Here is a 19,475-nt window from a genome sequence, read left to right as displayed (position 1 = left end):
CATAGATTGTGTCTGGGTGTTTTTACACATTAGGATGTGACAGCCTTACACCATTCATATCCGTGACACTAGTAAACGAACAAATTGTTTATTCTATGAAAAATCAGTAGCGTCAGAATTTACTGTTTTTATTTGTGTCCCCATTCATCCGACAGAGATGAAACTTGGTCATTACAGTATAAATTCCCGATTTCGGTTTGGTTGTCAGTGAAGCCAGTAGAAGCAGTTTTTTTTGTTATTGTGTATGCATGACTCCCTGAGCAATCTTTTCCAACAAAAACACGTACCAGCAAACGGAATCACGCCGAGAAATCGCACATACCACTTCTATTTATTTTTTTTTTTTTTTCTGCATGGAATGTTACTAAGAACCCCTGCAGGAAGCAGTGGTTGGTGATCCGTGATACTGCGCTCTGAAACGAACGTGCAGACGTAGAAATAGGTTGAGATTTACACTTAACACAAAAAAATAATTGTACAACTTGTTAAATTTCACAGACATGGTACAGCAGCTTCTGTGCAACTCATCCCAAAACTCCCCTCTGCACCAATTCCTCGAGGATTTCAGGAACCCGTAGGGGTTCCCTCTCTACGTGGGAGGCTCTTCTGACTTGTAAGAAGAAAAACTGAGAATGAGAGCATGGGAGACCGGTGGGGGGCCATTGAAAAACAAAAATAAAAAATAAAAAAACTTCGAGGTTTTCATTGATATGATTGGTCAGGATTCATGTTTCGAAGAAACTAGCGTAGAACCTGCCGAGTTTTAATTTCAAAATTTCTCGAGAGAAGGGGAAGGGGGGGAAGGAACAAGAAAAAGTCATTGGTCCCGCAAATAATAGCTCATTGGCTTATGTGTGGACTAAAAGTTATAGAGTCCTCGTTGAAGTCCTTTTTTCAGAACAAAGGCTGTTGGAATGAGAAAGTGGGAAAAGAGCCTAAATTCTGAACTTGATTGGGCAAGCCTTGAATGTTTTGAATGGCTAATGTAGGAGTTAGAGAAGGTGGAGGAGGAGGGGGTAGGAGAGAGGTGTGATGCGGATCACTGAAGTCACGTCCACAATCTCTATGATGTCTCCATGCTAACTACACCTAGGATTAGATATATAAATGTAATGTAAAAAGTTATCTGTTGTCTCTAACATCAGAAACACAAAATCAAAAGCTGTAAATAAAGGAAATACAGAAAGAGAAAAAAAAGGATTTTGCGATAAGGACTTGCACACCGAAGAACGCATAATAAACTTTTTTTCAACTGATAATTTTTTGGAAAAACAAGTCATACTCATAATATTCTTTCAAGCATCCAGCTAACAACTCTTTGCTTTTCATAGTACCAATTTTTTTTATTTCTTAAAAGGCATTAGCATCTGATAATCCTAATTCAAAAGTTTTCTAAAAAGAAAAACACCCACGGATATACACAAAAAAATGACTGTCTCTAAACTTTTAAAAGAGAGAGTTAGATACGCTCCATATTTGGCTAAGGTCAAGACCCCAGAAGAGCTGATTCCATTGTTTAAGAATGGTCAGTACTTGGGTTGGTCTGGTTTCACTGGTGTTGGTACACCAAAGGCTGTGCCTGATGCTTTGATTAAGCATGTTGAGGACAATAATCTGCAAGGCAAGCTAAGATTTAACTTATTTGTTGGTGCATCTGCTGGTCCAGAAGAAAACAAATGGGCTGAACATGACATGATCATCAGAAGAGCTCCTCATCAAGTTGGTAAGCCAATTGCAAAGGCCATTAACAACGGTAAGATTCAGTTCTTCGACAAGCACTTGTCTATGTTCCCACAAGATCTAACATACGGTTACTACACGAGGGACAGAACCGATGGTAAGATTCTTGACTACATGATTATTGAAGCCACCGCCATTAAGGAAGATGGTTCCATCGTTCCGGGTCCATCTGTTGGTGGTTCTCCAGAATTCATCTCTGTCAGTGATAAAGTTATCATTGAAGTGAACACGGCTACTCCATCATTCGAAGGTGTTCATGACATTGACATGCCCGTAAATCCTCCTCACAGAGTTCCATACCCATACACCAAGGTTGACCAAAAGATTGGTGTAGACTCCATCCCTGTTGACCCAGAGAGAGTCATTGCTATCGTTGAATCTAAGACCCGTGACCAAGTTGGTCCAAACACTCCATCCGACGATATGTCTAAGGCTATTGCTGGTAACCTAATTGAATTCTTTAGAAATGAAGTTAAGCATGGTAGATTACCAGAAAACTTGCTACCTCTACAAAGTGGTATTGGTAATATTGCTAATGCAGTCATTGAGGGTTTGACCGACGCTAACTTTAAGCACCTGAATGTCTGGACCGAAGTCTTGCAAGACTCATTCTTGGATCTATTTGAAAATGGTTCCCTTGACTACGCAACTGCTACATCCATTAGATTGACTGAGCCAGGCTTTGAAAGAGTTTTCAAGAACTGGGATTTCTACAAGTCTAGATTATGTTTGAGATCTCAAGTTGTATCAAATAACCCAGAATTAATTCGTAGATTGGGTGTGATTGCTATGAACACTCCTGTTGAGGCTGACATTTACGCACACGCTAACTCCACAAACGTGAATGGTTCCCGTATGCTAAATGGTTTAGGTGGCTCTGCTGACTTCTTGAGAAATGCTAAGCTGTCCATTATGCATTGTCCAGCAGCCAGACCAACTAAGGTTGACCCAACTGGTATTTCCAGTATTGTTCCTATGGTTTCCCATGTTGATCAAACAGAACACGACTTGGATGTCTTGGTCACTGACCAAGGTCTAGCAGATTTGAGAGGTCTATCACCAAGAGAGAGAGCCCGTGAGATTATCAACAAATGTGCTCATCCAGACTACAAGCCATTGCTACAAGACTACTTGGACAGAGCTGAACATTATGCTACTAAGCATGGTTGTCTACATGAACCTCATATGTTGAAGAATGCTTTCAAGTTCCATACCAACTTAGCTGAAAAGGGTACCATGAAAGTTGAGTCTTGGGACCCTGTTGAATAGGTTGTTAGATTAATAAGCACTAGCCAGATGGACGATTCTTGTAATGAGTAATGATCACATAAAAGGAAAAAATATCATGTAATAGTTCCAGATAGCTTCTCGGTATATAAGTATTTCATAAAACTTAGAGATATTATCAAGATCTCTATAGTAGGTAAGTGAGTAAAATAAATGAATATATATTCTTGTCTTTATTGTATTAAAAAGTTTAGTTAAATGCGAATTGTTATTGTATTGATCTTGCATATTGCTCTTAACGATTGATGGTCATGCTATAGCTAATTAGATCGCGCCGAGAAAATAAAGTGCATATTATAGATAGCATAAGGGTTTGAAGAAAGCAGATATAATAAAGTGTTTATGTCGAGTTTAGGGAGCTAATAGAATATACGCACATAGCCTACCAGATCAGTTCCGTTGATCGGCACCTCTCCTCGCCAACAGATCAGCCATCTCATTCCCTGGTTCGCCAGCATGACCTTTGACCCATTCAATTTTTAAACCTTTATCATTAGAGAATTTGTCCTTGTTGACATCATAATATGTCTTAACTTTTACGTATTTCTCAATCAGAGGCTTTACTAGATCTTTGTTGGGTAAAGTTTCCATCTCCTTCTCCGTATAACTAGAATAACGATCGTTCAAAAGCTTAGAAACGTATTCAGAATCAGTTTTGATAGTATATTCGACTTTGTTTCCGTGACATGTTAGATCGTTCCAAATTGTATCAAGCGCCTCAGAAACTGCCATTATTTCAGCCCTATTATTAGTCTGGGGGCCTATCAGTAATGGTTTAGAAATGTTATATGATGGATTGTGAGGAAAGTACACACCATATCCAGCTTTTGAAGCATGAGTACCATTTCCTAATGATGAACCATCACAGTAAGTAGTAACCTTTTGCACAGGTTTGTGATCATCACTAGCACGATATTGCTGTTTGAAATCTTCTCTTGACATTCCTAAGATTCTTGAGTCAGTACTTTCAGTATTGCCATCCAAGAAATCATATGCCCCTTGTTCACTCTCAAATTTCTTAAAACTAACACCTTTCCTACCTTTAACGTAGTCCTGGCATTCGCTCCAATTGGTAAATACTTGATTTTGCCAAGGGTGATTACTATTTTTCACAGCGTAGTACTTATCTGATCTGGTATTATAGGTTTTTTTCTTGATTTTACCATTGCTCGAGTGGGGTGACTTGTACGTATTACTAGAACTGCTCTTGTAATTGTCAGATTTATATGATTCTGATCTTGATTGGCTAGAATTTGGAGTTGAATCAATGGTTAGGCCAGAGCCAAAAAAGTAGGCATGAACTGGCTCATGGTTTGAAGAACTAGAGTCTCTATACCCTCCCGTATCTCTATACCCTCCCGTACCTCTATACCCTCCCGTACCTCTAACTCTGTTCCCAGATCCACTACCACTAGAGGAATGGGAAGCTCCATAACCACTTGAGGATTCCGAGAATGCTTGGGCCTCTTGATATGTATCGAACTTTTTATATACAGCACCTTGGTAGCCCTTCACCTGGCTGCTGCATTGGTTCCAGTCGGTGAAGACGCCTGTGCTCCTACCGTTCTGAACAGCATAGAATCCTCCTTTCTTCTTAGCCATTCTTGTCAAGTTCTTTGTGATGCTAGCAACTGGAAACGCTACCTTTGAGTAGAGTGTATTGTTAAGTTGGCAATTAGGCAAAAGTCGCCCCAGTCGACTCACAATGAGATGTAACAATGATTTTATATTGAAATTTTGTAATATATTTCAAGATTCCTAACGTATGTTTCAGTAGTTCGGCATATGCCCTTATCTGTTACAAGAATGTCAGTGTGAATATTGATCACTCCAGCATATTATTTTGTTTCAAGTATCTGGTACACTTCTTTGCAGGTAGTTGAGGTGTTATCCTAACACCCCATCGAATTTGTGCTTATCACTCGCAATTTACCCAGAAATGGGTGAGGCTCTCCATCTACGTCAACGATTATGGATAAGTAGCTGTTAACAATGCACCTGTTCAGAATTATTTACTCGGTTGTAGATATGTATAGATAAGGAAATAAGATAAGTATTTACAATCTTTAATTTAGAAAAGGGATTACAATTGGCTTGATCCTGATATAAGCAGTCTCATTGTTCGAGTGTATGTACATGAATTTCTGAATCAAAAAGCAAGCAAACCAAAGGCCCAAAAATAATAGTGAAAGAGATATAGATATAGATATAGTAAATGAAATGTCACCTCATTTCTAACTCTCTTCGTGGATCATAAACTTTAGTTCTTGTCACCTTTGATCTTCTTAAAAGTGTTACTGATGAACTTCTCCAATCTACCCAAGGTGCTTGGGGCGTCTGGGTTCATAGAGTTGTCTTCGGTTGTGTTATACGTCTCCTTAGAGTTATTGGAAGTCTTGTTGTCATTATCGCTGAGCTTGTCTTCTACAGACTTCTCGACCGAGGAGGCAAAACTTTCCATAGTTCTCTTGGCGTTAGTGTCGTTCGTCACATCAGCCAGGGCTTCCCATAAGCACTGTTCGGCTTTGGATTGCGGCTTTCTGATCACGACTTTGTACTGAATCTTCATATCGCCTCTAGCCTGGACGGCAGAGTTTCTGTATGGGCTGGATTTAGGCACACCCATGTTTGGTATAGAGATGACCTGCTCAGGGGCTGTTCCAGCAGGGACTTTGATTCTGATCTTTGTGCCTTCGATGGTGGGGATCGATACAGTACCACCCAGGGCTGCTGTTGTGATAGGTATTTCTTTGGTGTACCAGATGTCGTACTTGTTCTTTATGCTGAAATGCGGGTCCTTGTTGACGCGTATTCTCACCAGGATATCACCACGGGACAGTTTGACAGATTTTGCCATTTCCTTGTCCACAGCGATATCTGGGTATGAACCCTGGCCGGGTATTCTGACTACATCTCCGTCCTGTAGTCCGTGTGGTAAGTCAACAGTGATGGTCTTTTGGGTATTTACATTGACACCTTCACCGTGGCAGGATTTGCAGAAATCGGAGGCGTTCACCGTGGTTCCTTCACCGCCACACGTCTGGCAAGTGGACATCATCTGGAACCCGGCTCTTACGTGAACAGTTGTACCTGATCCGTGGCAAGACGGACAAGTGGTCTTTGATGCGCCGGACTTGAGACCAGAACCGTTGCAAGTTCCGCAAGGGTCGAGCGCTCTGAACTTAATCGATACGTTTTTCTTACCGAAGACTGCATCTTTGAAATCCAGGTTCTGTATGACTTCGATGGTATCACCTTTGTACTCTCTGAACATTGAGGAAGACCTGCGCCCGCTGTTTGACGAGGAACCGAATGGCCCGCCTCCGAAAGCAGTTCCGAACAAGTCCTCGAAGTTGATGCCTCCGAAACCACCAGCGCCACCGGCCTGGCCTCCCGAGAAATCGAAGCCAAACCCGTTGCCAAAGGGATTAAACCCACCGGGACCAGCACCTGGCCCGCCGGGGCCAGCACCCGCGCCACCAGAGAACGCAGCTGCGCCGAACTGATCGTACTGTTTCCTCTTGCTTTCATCGGATAAGATCTCGTACGCGTTCTGCAAGTCGTGGAACTTCTTCTCTGCGCCAGCCTCTTTGTTAATATCCGGGTGGTACTTCTTGGCCAGCTTATAATACGCTTTCTTGATGTCCGACTGGGACGATGACTTCTTGACACCCAGTGTCTCATAAGGGTCCTTAAACTCTTGCTTCACAGACGATGTAGAGTGGAATCCTCTCCGTAGCAACGGCTGTCTCACACTAGAGCTCAGCACCCGCCTGTGTGTCAGCGACAAGTACCGTCTTTGCAGCAGTAATGATCGTGTACTCTTCATTTCTCTTCAAAACACTGTTGCCCTCCCGCTTCCTAGTGAAATATTTCTTGGTCTATAAGGAGGAACTCAAAGAAAAAGAGTGAGAGACTTATATAATAGTATTACTTCCAGTTCTTGGGCGGTTAATACTATATCAAATCACCGACTATTTGTCTATTACTGATGGGTTTTCCAGAAATTTCCAGTCACTATAGAGCATTATCAAATCATGTTGTAGAATACGGTAAGACATGTGAATTCTCATAATCATGTACGCTCCAAATGAAAAATATCGTTGGGCATTAGGGTTAGGGTTAAATGGTTCCCGATTTTAGGGTTATGATGCTATTTCTCATTCTTGTTAATAGGTCCATGCTCGTTTTAAACGAGGCTTTCTTATTATACTCTGTGCTGAGTGCAAGGCATTTTCTCCGAGCCTTGGGAGCATCCCCCTTTGTATTAAGGTCTGGAACGTCTTGCAAGCGTTCTGCCAGCATCCTTCATGTGTTGTTCCTGTGTTCTGCAGGTGTTTACTGTGGATTATACACGCCCTTATTTCTGCACAGAGCAAGGGACAAAAAAACGTCATCGAAAAAACTCACGGCGTACCTGAGAGCGGATCCGCAGCGCGCAACTCTAAAAAATTAAAATCAAGAAAATAATTAATTTTAAGGAAATCTGGAACTAGGTGGGGTGCAGGGGGGGTTGTAGGGGAAGTTGTAGGGGGGATGTCTGTTAACAGCGCACAGGACTCATTTAATTATCAAAGGGTCCATCCCCTAAAATTAATTACATACAATTTTTGGTACTGAGAATTCTGTGCAGATAGAATTTAAGATGCAAGCTCGCACAGTGATATTAGAAGGGGTGTGGCAAGAGTAGAACTTTGGGAATGCGGGTGGTGCGGGAATACACTGGGATTTTGGGAAAATGATTAGAAACAAGCAACTCTTGGCACTATTTAAATTTAACCCTTGTGCAGGGTTGCAGTGGGTTGTACTGGGTTCTACAGAGTTGCACCAGACGGTACGAAGATGTCTCTCGGAGATTAAGAAACGGAGAAGAGAAGAAGGCGATGAGCTGCCGTCCCCACACACAGACATATTCCGTGGAAGTGGAAGTAAAAGTGGAAGTGGAAGTGGAAGAAAATGGATCCAAATTAATTAAAATGAGAAAAAGAAAGAAGCAGAGTATGCCTGTAGGATTGTTTTGTGGTGCGGACTTTGTACTTGCGGGTTGGGCACTCAAAGCGTATTGGCACCAAATTGGCACCAAATTGGCATAAGGCATACTGGTTATAGGCATAACGACACATAATATGGACATGGTGTGCTGGGAAACATTGTATTGTACTGAGTATAAACAAATCATAACGTATCATGATGTATCATAACGTATCATAACGTATCATTAAAATTATCATTAGAACCATTAGGTATAGTGCCTCACTCGGCATTAAGGAAGCTCAAGGAGCCGAGCACCATTAAAAGAAAAAAATAAGGGTAATGATAAGAAAAGGTATAACGCATGATATTGAAAAAAATAAAATGTATTGAATTACCAATATGGTATTGTAAAGGGAGGGGTGCTATTGATCCCATTGCAGAGTACAGTACAATTGATGTCATTGAACAATTCGAAAACTAAATTAATTTTCGATTTCGAAGTTAAAAGAAGAAAAAAAGGATTAATTAGTAAAGCCACCACCCCCCTCATTACTATGCTTTATAGAAATTAAATTAGGAATTCGAGTAGGGGGGGAGATCAAGCCCAACAGAAAAAAAGGTATATAAGGGTGGTAAAATTATTCAGATAGATCAATTCTTTCTTCTTCCAATTTATTTTTTTTATAACAAATAATAAGAAACCATCAACAAGAAAGAGATTATTTTATTCAATATAATAATTTTTTCTTACAACCGAACAACAACAACACACACATATTAATTTAACAATGTCTGACGCTGGTAGAAAGAACTTCTCTGACAAGCTAAACGAAGGTTTGACCCCAGACTCTCAAAAGTCTACTTGGGACAAGGGTAAGGAATTCGTCACTGACGAAACCGACAAGCTTGCTGGTAAGTTCCAAGGTGAGGAAAACAAGGGTGTTGCCCAAGGTATGCATGACTCCGCTCAAAAGGGTGCCGATGAAGCTAACGCTGAATCCTACGCAGACACTGCTAGAGAATACATGGATGCTGCTAAGTCCAAGTTGAACGATGCCGTCGAATACGTCTCCAAGTCTGTTCACGGTGGTGAAAAATAAACTTGAATAACATCTGATGTTCAGTTATTTTTTATACTGTTCCAACTTTCAAAAAAACTTTTAAAAAAACAGATTGATAATATTTAGTATAAGTATAGCATGAGATTATTTAGTTCTCCGACCAATTGAAGCTATTCTGGTAATATGCTATAAATTGGTCGAATATACTATATAATAATAAAATATTTGATTATTAAAAAATTCTTACTCTCTATTCGAGGCTGTCGCTGTATTATATTATACAGGCAGCCACACGTTGATACAAGTAATATTATAAATACTATCTATCATTATTCCTTCGTGATTTTTACCCATGCATTAATTAATAAATAAGTTTATAGTTTTGTCTAAAAAATGCAAATGAAATATTGTGATTAGTAATAGAACATCATTAAATATAAGCTATTTTAAAGATGAAAGATATTGTTCTCGCTTTGTTGGGGTTTCGTATCTGCACTTCTCAATGCCTTAATAAATTTCTGTTTTGCTATAGAAAGGGTTTTCAAGAAACTTGTCTCATATCCCAATACGTCATCCTTATATTTCCGTCTTTTCTTCCCCCTAACACCTATAACAGAGCCCATGGGTATGTCATCGTATTTATTAAATAAACGTAACATGCCAATTTGCTTCCTTTTTCTTTTCACAATTTCTTGAGCATCTGACAGATCTTGCAGTAGTTCTCGTTGCGTCTTTCTTTCCCTCGATTTTTCAAGAATACCAACTTCTTTATTCTGATCGAAGTTAATTAATCTGTCAGCACGGTCTTGATGAATTGATTCTTTGCTCTTTTTAACATCGGGGGTTCTTTCTGCGGCCAGTAAAGGAGCCTCGGGCTTCTCTTTTGCTGTCTTTAGTGCTTCCTGATCCTGCTCAGGTTCAACCTTTACGCGGTCCTCAGTTTCTTCCTCTTTCTTGATCTTTTTATTAGGTTTGCTAGATTCCAGGAGTATTTCTTTCTCCAAAGTTTTCTTCCGCTTTCGCCTTGTTGCCCTTTCTGTAATAGAGTCGTCATCTTTACTATCAGCAGTTGATGTCTTTTCTTCTTTTCTAGTATCAGATTTGTCTAATTTCTGTAAGAACAGTAGTCTTTTCTCCTTTTGCTCCTTGCCATATTTCAATTCCTCTTCTGTGTCTACATCATAATTGTTTGTAGTCAATCTTAATGGTATCTTATTATGTTGTAAATCTGGAACGCTCGTTGGCGGTATGAATAGTTTCAAAGATTCTACAACTTCTGCTTCTGTTAGATCTGTTTCTGTGTGGATGTAGAGCAGCCATAATACAACGTTCACTCTATCGATTACATCGAATTTGGAATTGTCCAGTATGTTAAACAATGTCAAATCTTTGTCGAGATCGAATCGGTGATTATTATCCTGGGGGTCTATAAGTTGGATGTACTTGGATAAAAATTGGGTCCTCACTATAGTAGCGTTATCACATAATGCAAACAGCATATTTATGCAGTTGAATTTACCATTCAAGCCGAACTTCTCGGCAGACGATACTTGTTTATCTAGTTTCTGGGATGCGCTGTCTCCGATTTCGTTAAACTTCTCCTCTGATATCACGCCCAGTAGCTTGTATATCAACGACAGATGTATCGGGTTGTTACCCGTTGGCAAGTTTCGTAGTATCGATTTGATACGTGGCGTATCTTGTAAAGACTTGATATCCAAAGTGTGAGCCTGCAAACAAGGAACACTGTGGTACGTTCTCAGTTGCGAGGTCATCTCCAAGTAGAAGTTGATTGTTGTGTTAAGCCTACCAATATTGACAAGAAAGCCCAGCACACAAGTAGAAAAAGCCACTTGACCGTCCAGTAGCAACTTGTCTCTCAGTATCTTCGAGCATTTGGACGAAGTCGCCATAGTTAAAGCATACATCTGGGCGAAAGTCAATTTGTCGTTAAACACAAATGTTCTGGCATCGTATTCCTTATCAGTGATAATAGGTATCTTGTTATTTGGCAAAGACATAGGAGCCAACGAATTAGTGTACTGGGCTTTCAAATGATTAGTAAATAAACATCGATCGTCGGTGAGCAAAGCCTTCAACATATCATATTGTATATCCTTTCTCGAGAAGAAATCGCCGTCGGGCTTCTTTAAATGCCTTGTATACTTGGTATTGGTCATATGGGGCACGGGCACAACTTTCTCCTTTTCAGCATTGTTATCTTCCTCGGGATCATTGCTCAATAGATTGGAGATCGAGTTCCTGTGAGCTCGCTCAGGTATGGCCTTCTCCGCAGTCTGATCATCAGACGTCAAGAGGCTGCTAATGCTCGATACATTCCTCCTCGAAGTCTCGCTCGAGTTTAACTCGCTAACGGACAGCACTTTCGACCTCTTGGGTTCGTTGTCGCCGGTGTCCTGGAACACATCATGGATAGGATCGTATATCCGCTTCGCCATTTGTGGATGTGTTATCAGTAATCTAATCAGGGCAGCGCAAATACACTGTTTTTCAAAATATGGATCAAGGCGGATGCGAATTAAATTGGAGGCTTATTGGTTTCTATAATGACTAGTTTCCCCCGCCATAAAGTTTGATAAGTGCTGATCATCGGTGTTACGTCCCAATGCCTTTGTGGGTTACAATTGGGCTGATTGCTCGTTGGGCAAAAGTTGATTGAGATGAGCCAGAGGTGAGGGGGTCTGCACGGACGAGAAGCTCTGAATGGGATTCCCATTTACCATTTAGAAGTCCTTAATGGGAAACGGAGGAATGGGACGGGGGAGATAGTGGCCCATGGGAGGAGCAGCCATTTAGAGAAGGGGGTTAAGGGACCCTTTGGCCTAAGAGGCGAATTTGGGCAATTTCTGATTGATTTCAAGCCTCCAAATGGATAAAATCTAGGTACCCTAGCCTTTTTTCTCTTTGTAAGTACGATATATATAATTGATACTTACTCTTGACTCTAAACGGAGTTGCTTATAGTTTCTAATAGAGTTTTTATTTCTATAGAAGGCGTATAAGGTATACGTGCATATACATACAGAAGTAGATAATACGTCCAGTACACAGACATCACACACAGACATAGACACAGACACGCAGATATAGCAGCACAAGATGAAGACACAGGTATTGATTACGGATGTTCCCAAGAATAAGTTTGACTCGAAGTGGCCAGATACGCTGGAGAAGAAGTTGTTCAAGGAGAAGTATCCACAGTATAGGAAGCACCTGCAGTACTTCACGCCGCTTCCGTTCCTGGATAGAGTTATAATTATACTTGATGATGAGGCCGCCACGATGGAGATATACGAGTATTTGCAGAAGGAGGAGCCCAGTGTGGTCAATGATAAGAGCATAAAACTGTACTTGACGGAGTCCCTGTTATCGAACAGGTTCAGGTCGAGGTCGATGGGAGAGTCTTCGCCAGAGGATTCTAATGCTGCAAGCAACGGGAGTGCTGACAGCAACAGTGCAATTGGTGACAAACCTATACTTTCACTAGATACAAACCCAGTCAGCACGGGTATTAACGTCCAATCGTTAGCAATGGGGAGTCCCTCTCTATCCCCAGATAGAAGAACGTCTCTTGAATCGCCAACGTTATTGAAGTTTGCAAATGATGAGAAGGCCCACCTTTACAGAGAGCCTCTCCCTACAAAGAGTGATAGCTCAAAGGAATCTAGTCCCGGTACCACGGAGCTTCATAAGTCTCAGAAGCTGACAGTATCGACAGACGCTGTAAACAAGATGGCTTCAAATACTCCACCACCTTTAAGCCCCAGTATAACTGTCGATGAGTTCTTTAACTAGTTAGGGGATTGCTTCTATGAAGCTAGTTATAGTCTTTTTTGAACCTCATATTGGAAAAACGTTAGCAGTTGCTAGAATGCATAATTATATATACGCACACGGTCTCATATATTTAAATAGGTCCTCGAATACACATAATAGAAGTGTTAATAAAAATATAACAAAGCAATAATTCATCAAAGTCTATAAAATAGCGCTTGCAACGCTACCCCAGATTATTATGAAATTCAAATTGAGAAAAAGATAATGTATAGCAATAGTGAATAGTGAAAAGATATAACTGAATTGAACTGAATTGAACTGAACGGAAACATTAAACTTGCATGCAGAACTGAATTAGCAAAATTGAGTGACAAATGACATTATATGTACAGGTATTAGGGAAATTGATAACAGTGTTTATATTTGTTTAAAGCACTTTCCTTTATAAGTCGTGTGTACCATGGTAGGAGTCTATGGTGGCCATTGAAGAGTATTCCACGCATTTCAGGCTAGGGACATTCCTTCTGATTAAGTTGTAGATGACATTTCCCGGCCCGATACAGATAGCTGCATCCAAGGGGTCCTCTTGATCTTTTGTGGCTTCCGCTATTCTGTTAATGGTATCGTAGCATTTTGTGAACTGTACAGTGGTTGAGCTACACTTTACAAACTTATCCAGTGCGTGGTGTATAAATTTGGTTTCTTTACCGTCGAGGTTGGAAACTATTGGGTGGTTTAGCGTAGTCCATGTATGTGTGCCGTTATTCTTCATTATCTTCCATATGAAATCGTATAGTGGTTCCTGAATTGGTCTTAGTACTGTGTTGTTGTGGAATGGCAAGTTATGTGGATTGGTTAGTTCTGAAATTCTTAGTCTTGGTATATTCAAGTGTAATTCTGTTCTCAATGCTTCTAAGTCCTCGACTAGACCCGTTACCACGCACTGCTTAACTGAATTTGCATTGGCGACCGATATTGTGTGGGATCCCGGGAACGTAGGTGACTCCGTGAGCAATTTATGTATCTCATATGGTAAGTCAGTAGCCTTTGGAGACGACAGCGCCCACATCTCAAACTTCGATCCTCTTCTGTTGTAAGCCCTCAGGTACTGTTCCGTGTACTTGACCATTAGGTCATTTCTGTAGTTGGCAATCTCAAACAGCTCCTTTGTAGTGAACAGCTCATTCACCTTCAAGCAGGTCAGCTCACCTAGCGAGTGCCCAAGCAGTATAAGCGAGTCCCGATGGTGGGGCCGCAAGTCCTCGGAGATCAGACCATACATTTCATATAGGAAATTGGAACACACTGCGATGCTACCGGGGCTAGATGGGTTTCTGAATATGTACTCTAGTAAGTCCCGTCTGTGCAGTCCACGATTCAAGATAGTGTTGAACTGCGCATCTTTGTTCCGAATCAAGGCCTTCAGTACAGCAACAGGGATCGGAGTGCCTTGTCCAGGGAATGTAACCAACTTCATTTAGCGGATTGTGTCCTGTTTGGCTGTCAAATAGAGTTAAATGCTATTTGGAGGAGCGAAATATTATATATCTAAAACTAATTGTTTAGATGATCGAGTTCTAGTTCGATTCAGCTCAAAAGTTTGAATTTAAAACTGGGAATTCTTGTGTCGGTGTATAAACCACGATGCGTTAGTTAACTTCCGACAAGTTTTGAGTAGGATCCAGTAAGCTAGAGGGGAGGGTCTCCAGAGTTCCGAATTCAAGCCCTACTTCAGAAGTCCAGAGCTAACTGTCTTAAAGTTATTGAATGCGGGGAGGATGATTAATATTGCTATACTTGGGAGAAGGGGATACTACCCATTGGTGCGAGATAGTTTTAAGTTGCATAGTGATTTCGTAGTGGGACGACCAATCCCGAGGATTGAGTCAAACCGAAATTCTTTTGACAAAAATCTTGATTTCAAAGTATAAAGTAAGCTGGACGATATATATTTCATGAGAGTTATGGTGTTACTGGGGTAGTAGGGCCGACAAACACAGAATATAATTGCTTACTATGTCTGAGAAGCCTTTGCCATTTATCTACCAGTTTGTTTCTGGTGCTGCTGCTGGTGTTTCCGAGCTGCTTGTTATGTATCCGTTGGATGTTGTTAAGACACGGATGCAATTGCAAGTTGGCTCGGGGACAGGTTCCGGTGTCGCCTACAATGGTGTTATCGACTGTTTAGGGCAGATTGTCAAGCGTGAAGGGTTTAGCCGTCTGTATAAGGGTATTTCTTCTCCGATGCTGATGGAAGCACCAAAGAGAGCCACAAAGTTCGCTTGTAATGACTCTTACCAGAAGATGTTCAAGGATCTGTATGGTGTGGACAAGCTGACTCAGCAGATCTCTATTCTGAGTGGTTCTTTGGCGGGTGTCACGGAAGCCTGTGTCATTGTGCCATTTGAATTGGTGAAGATTCGTCTACAGGATGTCAACTCCAAATTTAACGGACCAATGGAGGTCGTCTTCAAAACCATTAGAGAGACTGGTATTCTCTCGCTGTACAATGGGCTGGAGTCTACCATGTGGAGAAACGCCTTCTGGAACGGTGGTTACTTTGGTGTCATCTTCCAGATTAGAGCCCTATTGCCAAAGGCTAAGACCAACACTGAGAAGACCACCAACGATTTGATCGCTGGTACCATCGGTGGTACTGTAGGTACTCTACTGAACACACCATTTGATGTTGTAAAATCTAGAATCCAAAGTGGTGCTACAACTACATTGGCCGATGGTACTGTGGTACCAAAATACAATTGGACATGGCCATCTTTGTTCAAGATCTACTCCGAGGAAGGTTTCACCGCCCTTTACAAGGGATTCATTCCAAAGATCCTGAGACTGGGTCCAGGTGGTGGTATCATGTTGGTGGTCTTTAACGGTATGATGGCATTCTTCCAAGAGATGAAATACGGTAAGTGAGCGTTTTAACTGTTCTGTAAACATTCATTACCGCCATATTTACAGGCTCTTTCGCTACATTATCATCTCCTTGATTTCCAAAACAAAAAAAACCATTCCTTTACAAGAAAAACATATTTTAAACCAGTGCACCGTGGATACATCTAACCATTACATTCCAATGGGGAAAGGGACCTCTTTTATTGTAAATATTCGTATTATTGTCATAGTGTTAGGGAACCAGTGATCGGATCCAAATATTTTGGATGGCAAGAATGATCCCCCTCTAAACCCCCATGAAGTTATATAAAAGAAGAGCATATTAAAAGTAAATAGCGAGAAATATATTTTAATTAACCTCGATGTAAACCATACAATCATGAATCAGTTGCAGCATACCATCATCTATGCCATTACTTGAGCATTGGAGCACCACACATGACTATTATTGTGGGTAGTGACAAGATTTTGGTCCCTTAATGACAAGGATAATAGACCAGGCTGGTGGTCACTCTAAAGATATCTTTGGCGAGCCAGTAATCAGGACCATATGAGCGGTGTTACAGCTACTCTAAGTATTATTAAATTGACAACAATACAGCAAATATAATAGAGATGTCTTCTGGGCTTGGAACGGGATCCTTAGATGGGATGCCTGGCGATAATGGTGGGATATCAAGATTCATAGTGGTTCGTTTCAATGACGACACCATTCCTGATCTTAAGCTAAATATTACACATGTATCGATGGATACTATTAACACGCAATGGTTACGTCGCCTGTGTAGGGAACTGAGAGGAGAGCAGACACATAGGAGAAGGCTGCGGTTTATTAGGAATGGTAACATATTGAATTCTAGGGCGAACCTTGGCTCTGAGATTCTACAGTATTTTGAACGGTTGCAAGCAGAGAATACAGAAGGTACGTTAAATGAGCTTCTGTTCTATGTGCATTGTATAATAGGTACAGAGGATTTGACCGATGAGCAACTCGCGAGCGAGGATGTAATGGATACAATGGGACCAAGTGCGGACTCAGTGACCACTCAGGCCATAGGTTTCGATAGATTAGCCTCTGTGGGTTTCAGTGAGGAAGAAATTGAGTTGTTGAGACAGCAGTTCAGATCTACCTATGGCGACCCAGAGGAGGAAGACGACCTCCTGAACGGCGACGAATCCCAAAGCAACATAGGAAGCCGTGGTGGTAACGCAAGGAGAGACATAAGGCAATTAGAAGAGATGTGGATGGAGAGTGGTAATGATCCTATGGCCACCGCCGGAGATGGGTTACAACCAGGGAGAGACAGAAATGGAGAGGTGGAAGATCGTTTCAATTCAATTCCAGTTACGGATATACGGCACAACAAAGATCTGTTAATAGGTATAACAACAGGATTCTGTCTTGGAATATTTGCACTGTTACTAATGAAGAACGAGGGTTTGTTCAATAAGAGACAGAGGATGTCGATCATAGTCGGAGTAGCTACCAACGTGCTGTTCTGTCTAGTTAGGGGATTTTAAATCAAATATCAATAAGTAATGACTATTACATGAATAAATAGATAAAGTATTCCTTTATTATTATTTCTTATCTTCCAATATGAATAGTTTGATTTTATACAATGTATTTATCGATTTAGCACTATGGATATGTGGAAAGGGGAATGACGAAAGATAAGCTTCGAAATTGACTAATTTACAATGTGGGGAGGGTGCGAAGTTGTTTATTAAAATACCATGTAATAAGCTGTATGGTCTTGTGATTCAGTAAAATTAACGACGGATCAACAAGTAGGCGGTCTCTTGCTTCAAGTTGTTCAAGTTTCTGTAGTTACCTTCCAATCTCATCAGTAGACCTCCGAAGGAGTAGTACACAGCGATGACATCCTTGCTTACTTCCTCGAACTTGTATGCAGTACCGTGCATCACATAGTCGTAGTCGTCTGCCAATGATCTGTCGCCAGGTTGTGGTGGTCTCCAACTTCTGGATGCACCGGTAGAGTCGTTAACTTTGGCCTTGTCGTCGTCATCAACATCCAAGGAGGAGGCCACTGTCACTGTCAGTTGTTCGTTGACTTGCACTGGGAACAAGTTGGTATTTATATCTAGGGTCAGCTTGCATTGCTCCTGTGTAGTAGAGCCGGCTTCTATACGGCAGACATTGTTGTAACGGCCTGGATCCACCTCGGAGATGGTGAATATATCGTCGAACAGTGTAGTGGACATAGCTCTATGCGGTTGAGAGTGATTTTCAGCGAAGAGATGAAGAGCTCGTACACTATATTACCAGTGTGTTTAAACGCTGTAAACGCATGTAACACAACTATTTTGAAAGCGATGGCCTAGTGTTTTCAATGGGCTTTATTATGCTTGTGACTGAAAATTTTTTGAGAATTCGATGGGAGGGGAGGAAGTGCAGAGAAGAGCGAAGTTGAAAAAACCTGTGACACTTAGTGTGACGTGATGATAATACTGGGTTTGTATGCAGTGTGATATTAAGAAGGAGTTTCTATTAGAGTTACACAGGTATGTATGATATATTTTTTGTGAATATTGAGTTCTGAAGTGAGAGTTGGATTAGTGGAGGGTTGTTGAGCTTCTCTTGGTCTTGTAGTCTCTCACCGCGGCCTTGATGGCGTCCTCTGCGAGCATCGAACAATGCAGTTTGACGGGAGGGAGACTCAGCTCCTTTGCGATCTCTATGTTCTTGATCTTTTCGGCGTCCTCGATGGTTATTCCTTGGACCAGCTCTGTCAGGTACGAACTCGATGCGATGGCGGACCCGCAGCCGAATGTCTTGAACTTGGCCTCCTCTATCACCCCAGTGTTGTCGTTCACTTGTATCTGCAGCTTGATCACGTCACCACACGCTGGCGCACCGACCACACCCGTGCCGACGTTCCGCAGAGTCTTGTCCATAGACCCCACATTCCTAGGGTTGGTGTAGTGCTCTATCACCTTCGGATGGTACATCCTGGTAAACGGACGCATCAATCTAGTACTTCTCAAAAACATTTCGTAGTTGTATATGTATGTGTGTATGTGTGTGTATGTGTGTATGAGTGTGTATGTGTAAGTGTATTTCAAGTTGTAGTCATTTGTATATCTACTCTATTTAACACGCTTATATATACCACAGCTTCCCGGCATCGGCCACACACCAGACACCCCCCCCCCCACTGCTCTGCTGACAAATCCTGGATCTCGCTGCCCTCGAGACAGAACAATGGGAAGCCAGTAATGGGGCCTCAGAGATACACGCACAACACACTAGGTGGGGTATTCAAACACCCGTACAAGTGAGCAAAAACTGAAATACAGATAGCAAAGTGTGTGTATGTGTGCGGTGTCTGGGTGTCTGTAATATGCGTCATACATCACTTTATAGTGTAATATCATATGATATACGTGCAATAAGATAGGATAGACACCTACATCCCACGCTTTCACTTTCCTGATAGAGTCATCCCACCCACTCTCTGTTTTGATTGGTCCAAGCTTTTACTCTCTGGGTCCCCATTGTGGTGTTCCCCCCGTCATACAATTGCTCATCGCAACTGTCAGCAGATGTGTCAACTGTCAACTGTTCTTGCTTTTGTTCTATTGCTCAATTGCTCTATTCTCAATTGCTCTATTGCTCACTTCAGCTGGGTCAGTTGGTCAGTTGTTCAGTCCCTGTGACGATCATGAGCATTGGCTATTATTGCTGAT

General features: G+C 41.5%; 11 protein-coding genes across 11 annotated transcripts; 5 read left to right on the top strand and 6 right to left on the bottom strand.

Annotated features, from left to right (window-relative positions):
* Positions 1–1,428: 1,428 nt before the first annotated feature.
* Positions 1,429–3,009, top strand: ACH1 (acetyl-CoA hydrolase; the record flags this gene model as incomplete). The annotated part of the gene is made up of 1 exon (XM_447891.1): positions 1,429–3,009. The coding sequence occupies one exon, from the start codon at positions 1,429–1,431 to the stop codon at positions 3,007–3,009; it is 1,581 nt and encodes a 526-aa protein (XP_447891.1).
* Positions 3,010–3,417: 408 nt separating this feature from the next.
* Positions 3,418–4,629, bottom strand: RNH1 (RNA-DNA hybrid ribonuclease; the record flags this gene model as incomplete). Its single annotated transcript, XM_447890.2, has 1 exon — positions 3,418–4,629. The coding sequence occupies one exon, from the start codon at positions 4,627–4,629 to the stop codon at positions 3,418–3,420; it is 1,212 nt and encodes a 403-aa protein (XP_447890.2).
* A 658-nt stretch (positions 4,630–5,287) lies between these two features.
* On the bottom strand, positions 5,288–6,856 carry MDJ1 (Mdj1p; the record flags this gene model as incomplete). The annotated part of the gene is made up of 1 exon (XM_447889.1): positions 5,288–6,856. One exon carries the CDS (start codon positions 6,854–6,856, stop codon positions 5,288–5,290), a length of 1,569 nt encoding a protein of 522 aa, XP_447889.1.
* Positions 6,857–8,789: 1,933 nt separating this feature from the next.
* HSP12 (lipid-binding protein HSP12) lies at positions 8,790–9,101 on the top strand (the record flags this gene model as incomplete). The annotated part of the gene is made up of 1 exon (XM_447888.1): positions 8,790–9,101. One exon carries the CDS (start codon positions 8,790–8,792, stop codon positions 9,099–9,101), a length of 312 nt encoding a protein of 103 aa, XP_447888.1.
* A 407-nt stretch (positions 9,102–9,508) lies between these two features.
* Positions 9,509–11,521, bottom strand: IES1 (Ies1p; the record flags this gene model as incomplete). Its single annotated transcript, XM_447887.1, has 1 exon — positions 9,509–11,521. One exon carries the CDS (start codon positions 11,519–11,521, stop codon positions 9,509–9,511), a length of 2,013 nt encoding a protein of 670 aa, XP_447887.1.
* Positions 11,522–12,182: 661 nt separating this feature from the next.
* Positions 12,183–12,878, top strand: RCN2 (Rcn2p; the record flags this gene model as incomplete). Its single annotated transcript, XM_447886.1, has 1 exon — positions 12,183–12,878. The coding sequence occupies one exon, from the start codon at positions 12,183–12,185 to the stop codon at positions 12,876–12,878; it is 696 nt and encodes a 231-aa protein (XP_447886.1).
* A 424-nt stretch (positions 12,879–13,302) lies between these two features.
* On the bottom strand, positions 13,303–14,337 carry MCT1 ([acyl-carrier-protein] S-malonyltransferase; the record flags this gene model as incomplete). The annotated part of the gene is made up of 1 exon (XM_447885.1): positions 13,303–14,337. The coding sequence occupies one exon, from the start codon at positions 14,335–14,337 to the stop codon at positions 13,303–13,305; it is 1,035 nt and encodes a 344-aa protein (XP_447885.1).
* A 539-nt stretch (positions 14,338–14,876) lies between these two features.
* ODC2 (mitochondrial 2-oxodicarboxylate carrier) lies at positions 14,877–15,785 on the top strand (the record flags this gene model as incomplete). The annotated part of the gene is made up of 1 exon (XM_447884.2): positions 14,877–15,785. The coding sequence occupies one exon, from the start codon at positions 14,877–14,879 to the stop codon at positions 15,783–15,785; it is 909 nt and encodes a 302-aa protein (XP_447884.2).
* Positions 15,786–16,379: 594 nt separating this feature from the next.
* On the top strand, positions 16,380–17,285 carry DSC3 (Dsc3p; the record flags this gene model as incomplete). Its single annotated transcript, XM_447883.1, has 1 exon — positions 16,380–17,285. The coding sequence occupies one exon, from the start codon at positions 16,380–16,382 to the stop codon at positions 17,283–17,285; it is 906 nt and encodes a 301-aa protein (XP_447883.1).
* A 252-nt stretch (positions 17,286–17,537) lies between these two features.
* Positions 17,538–17,990, bottom strand: RPB8 (DNA-directed RNA polymerase core subunit RPB8; the record flags this gene model as incomplete). The annotated part of the gene is made up of 1 exon (XM_447882.1): positions 17,538–17,990. The coding sequence occupies one exon, from the start codon at positions 17,988–17,990 to the stop codon at positions 17,538–17,540; it is 453 nt and encodes a 150-aa protein (XP_447882.1).
* A 351-nt stretch (positions 17,991–18,341) lies between these two features.
* On the bottom strand, positions 18,342–18,779 carry ISU2 (putative iron-binding protein ISU2; the record flags this gene model as incomplete). The annotated part of the gene is made up of 1 exon (XM_447881.1): positions 18,342–18,779. The coding sequence occupies one exon, from the start codon at positions 18,777–18,779 to the stop codon at positions 18,342–18,344; it is 438 nt and encodes a 145-aa protein (XP_447881.1).
* Between the last annotated feature and the right edge of the window lie 696 nt (positions 18,780–19,475).

This window comes from Nakaseomyces glabratus, chromosome J (genome assembly GCF_010111755.1).
Source record: "Nakaseomyces glabratus chromosome J, complete sequence".
NCBI lineage: Eukaryota > Fungi > Ascomycota > Saccharomycetes > Saccharomycetales > Saccharomycetaceae > Nakaseomyces > Nakaseomyces glabratus.
Note: the sequence above shows the minus strand (reverse complement) of the source record. Positions and strands in the feature narration are given on the sequence as shown.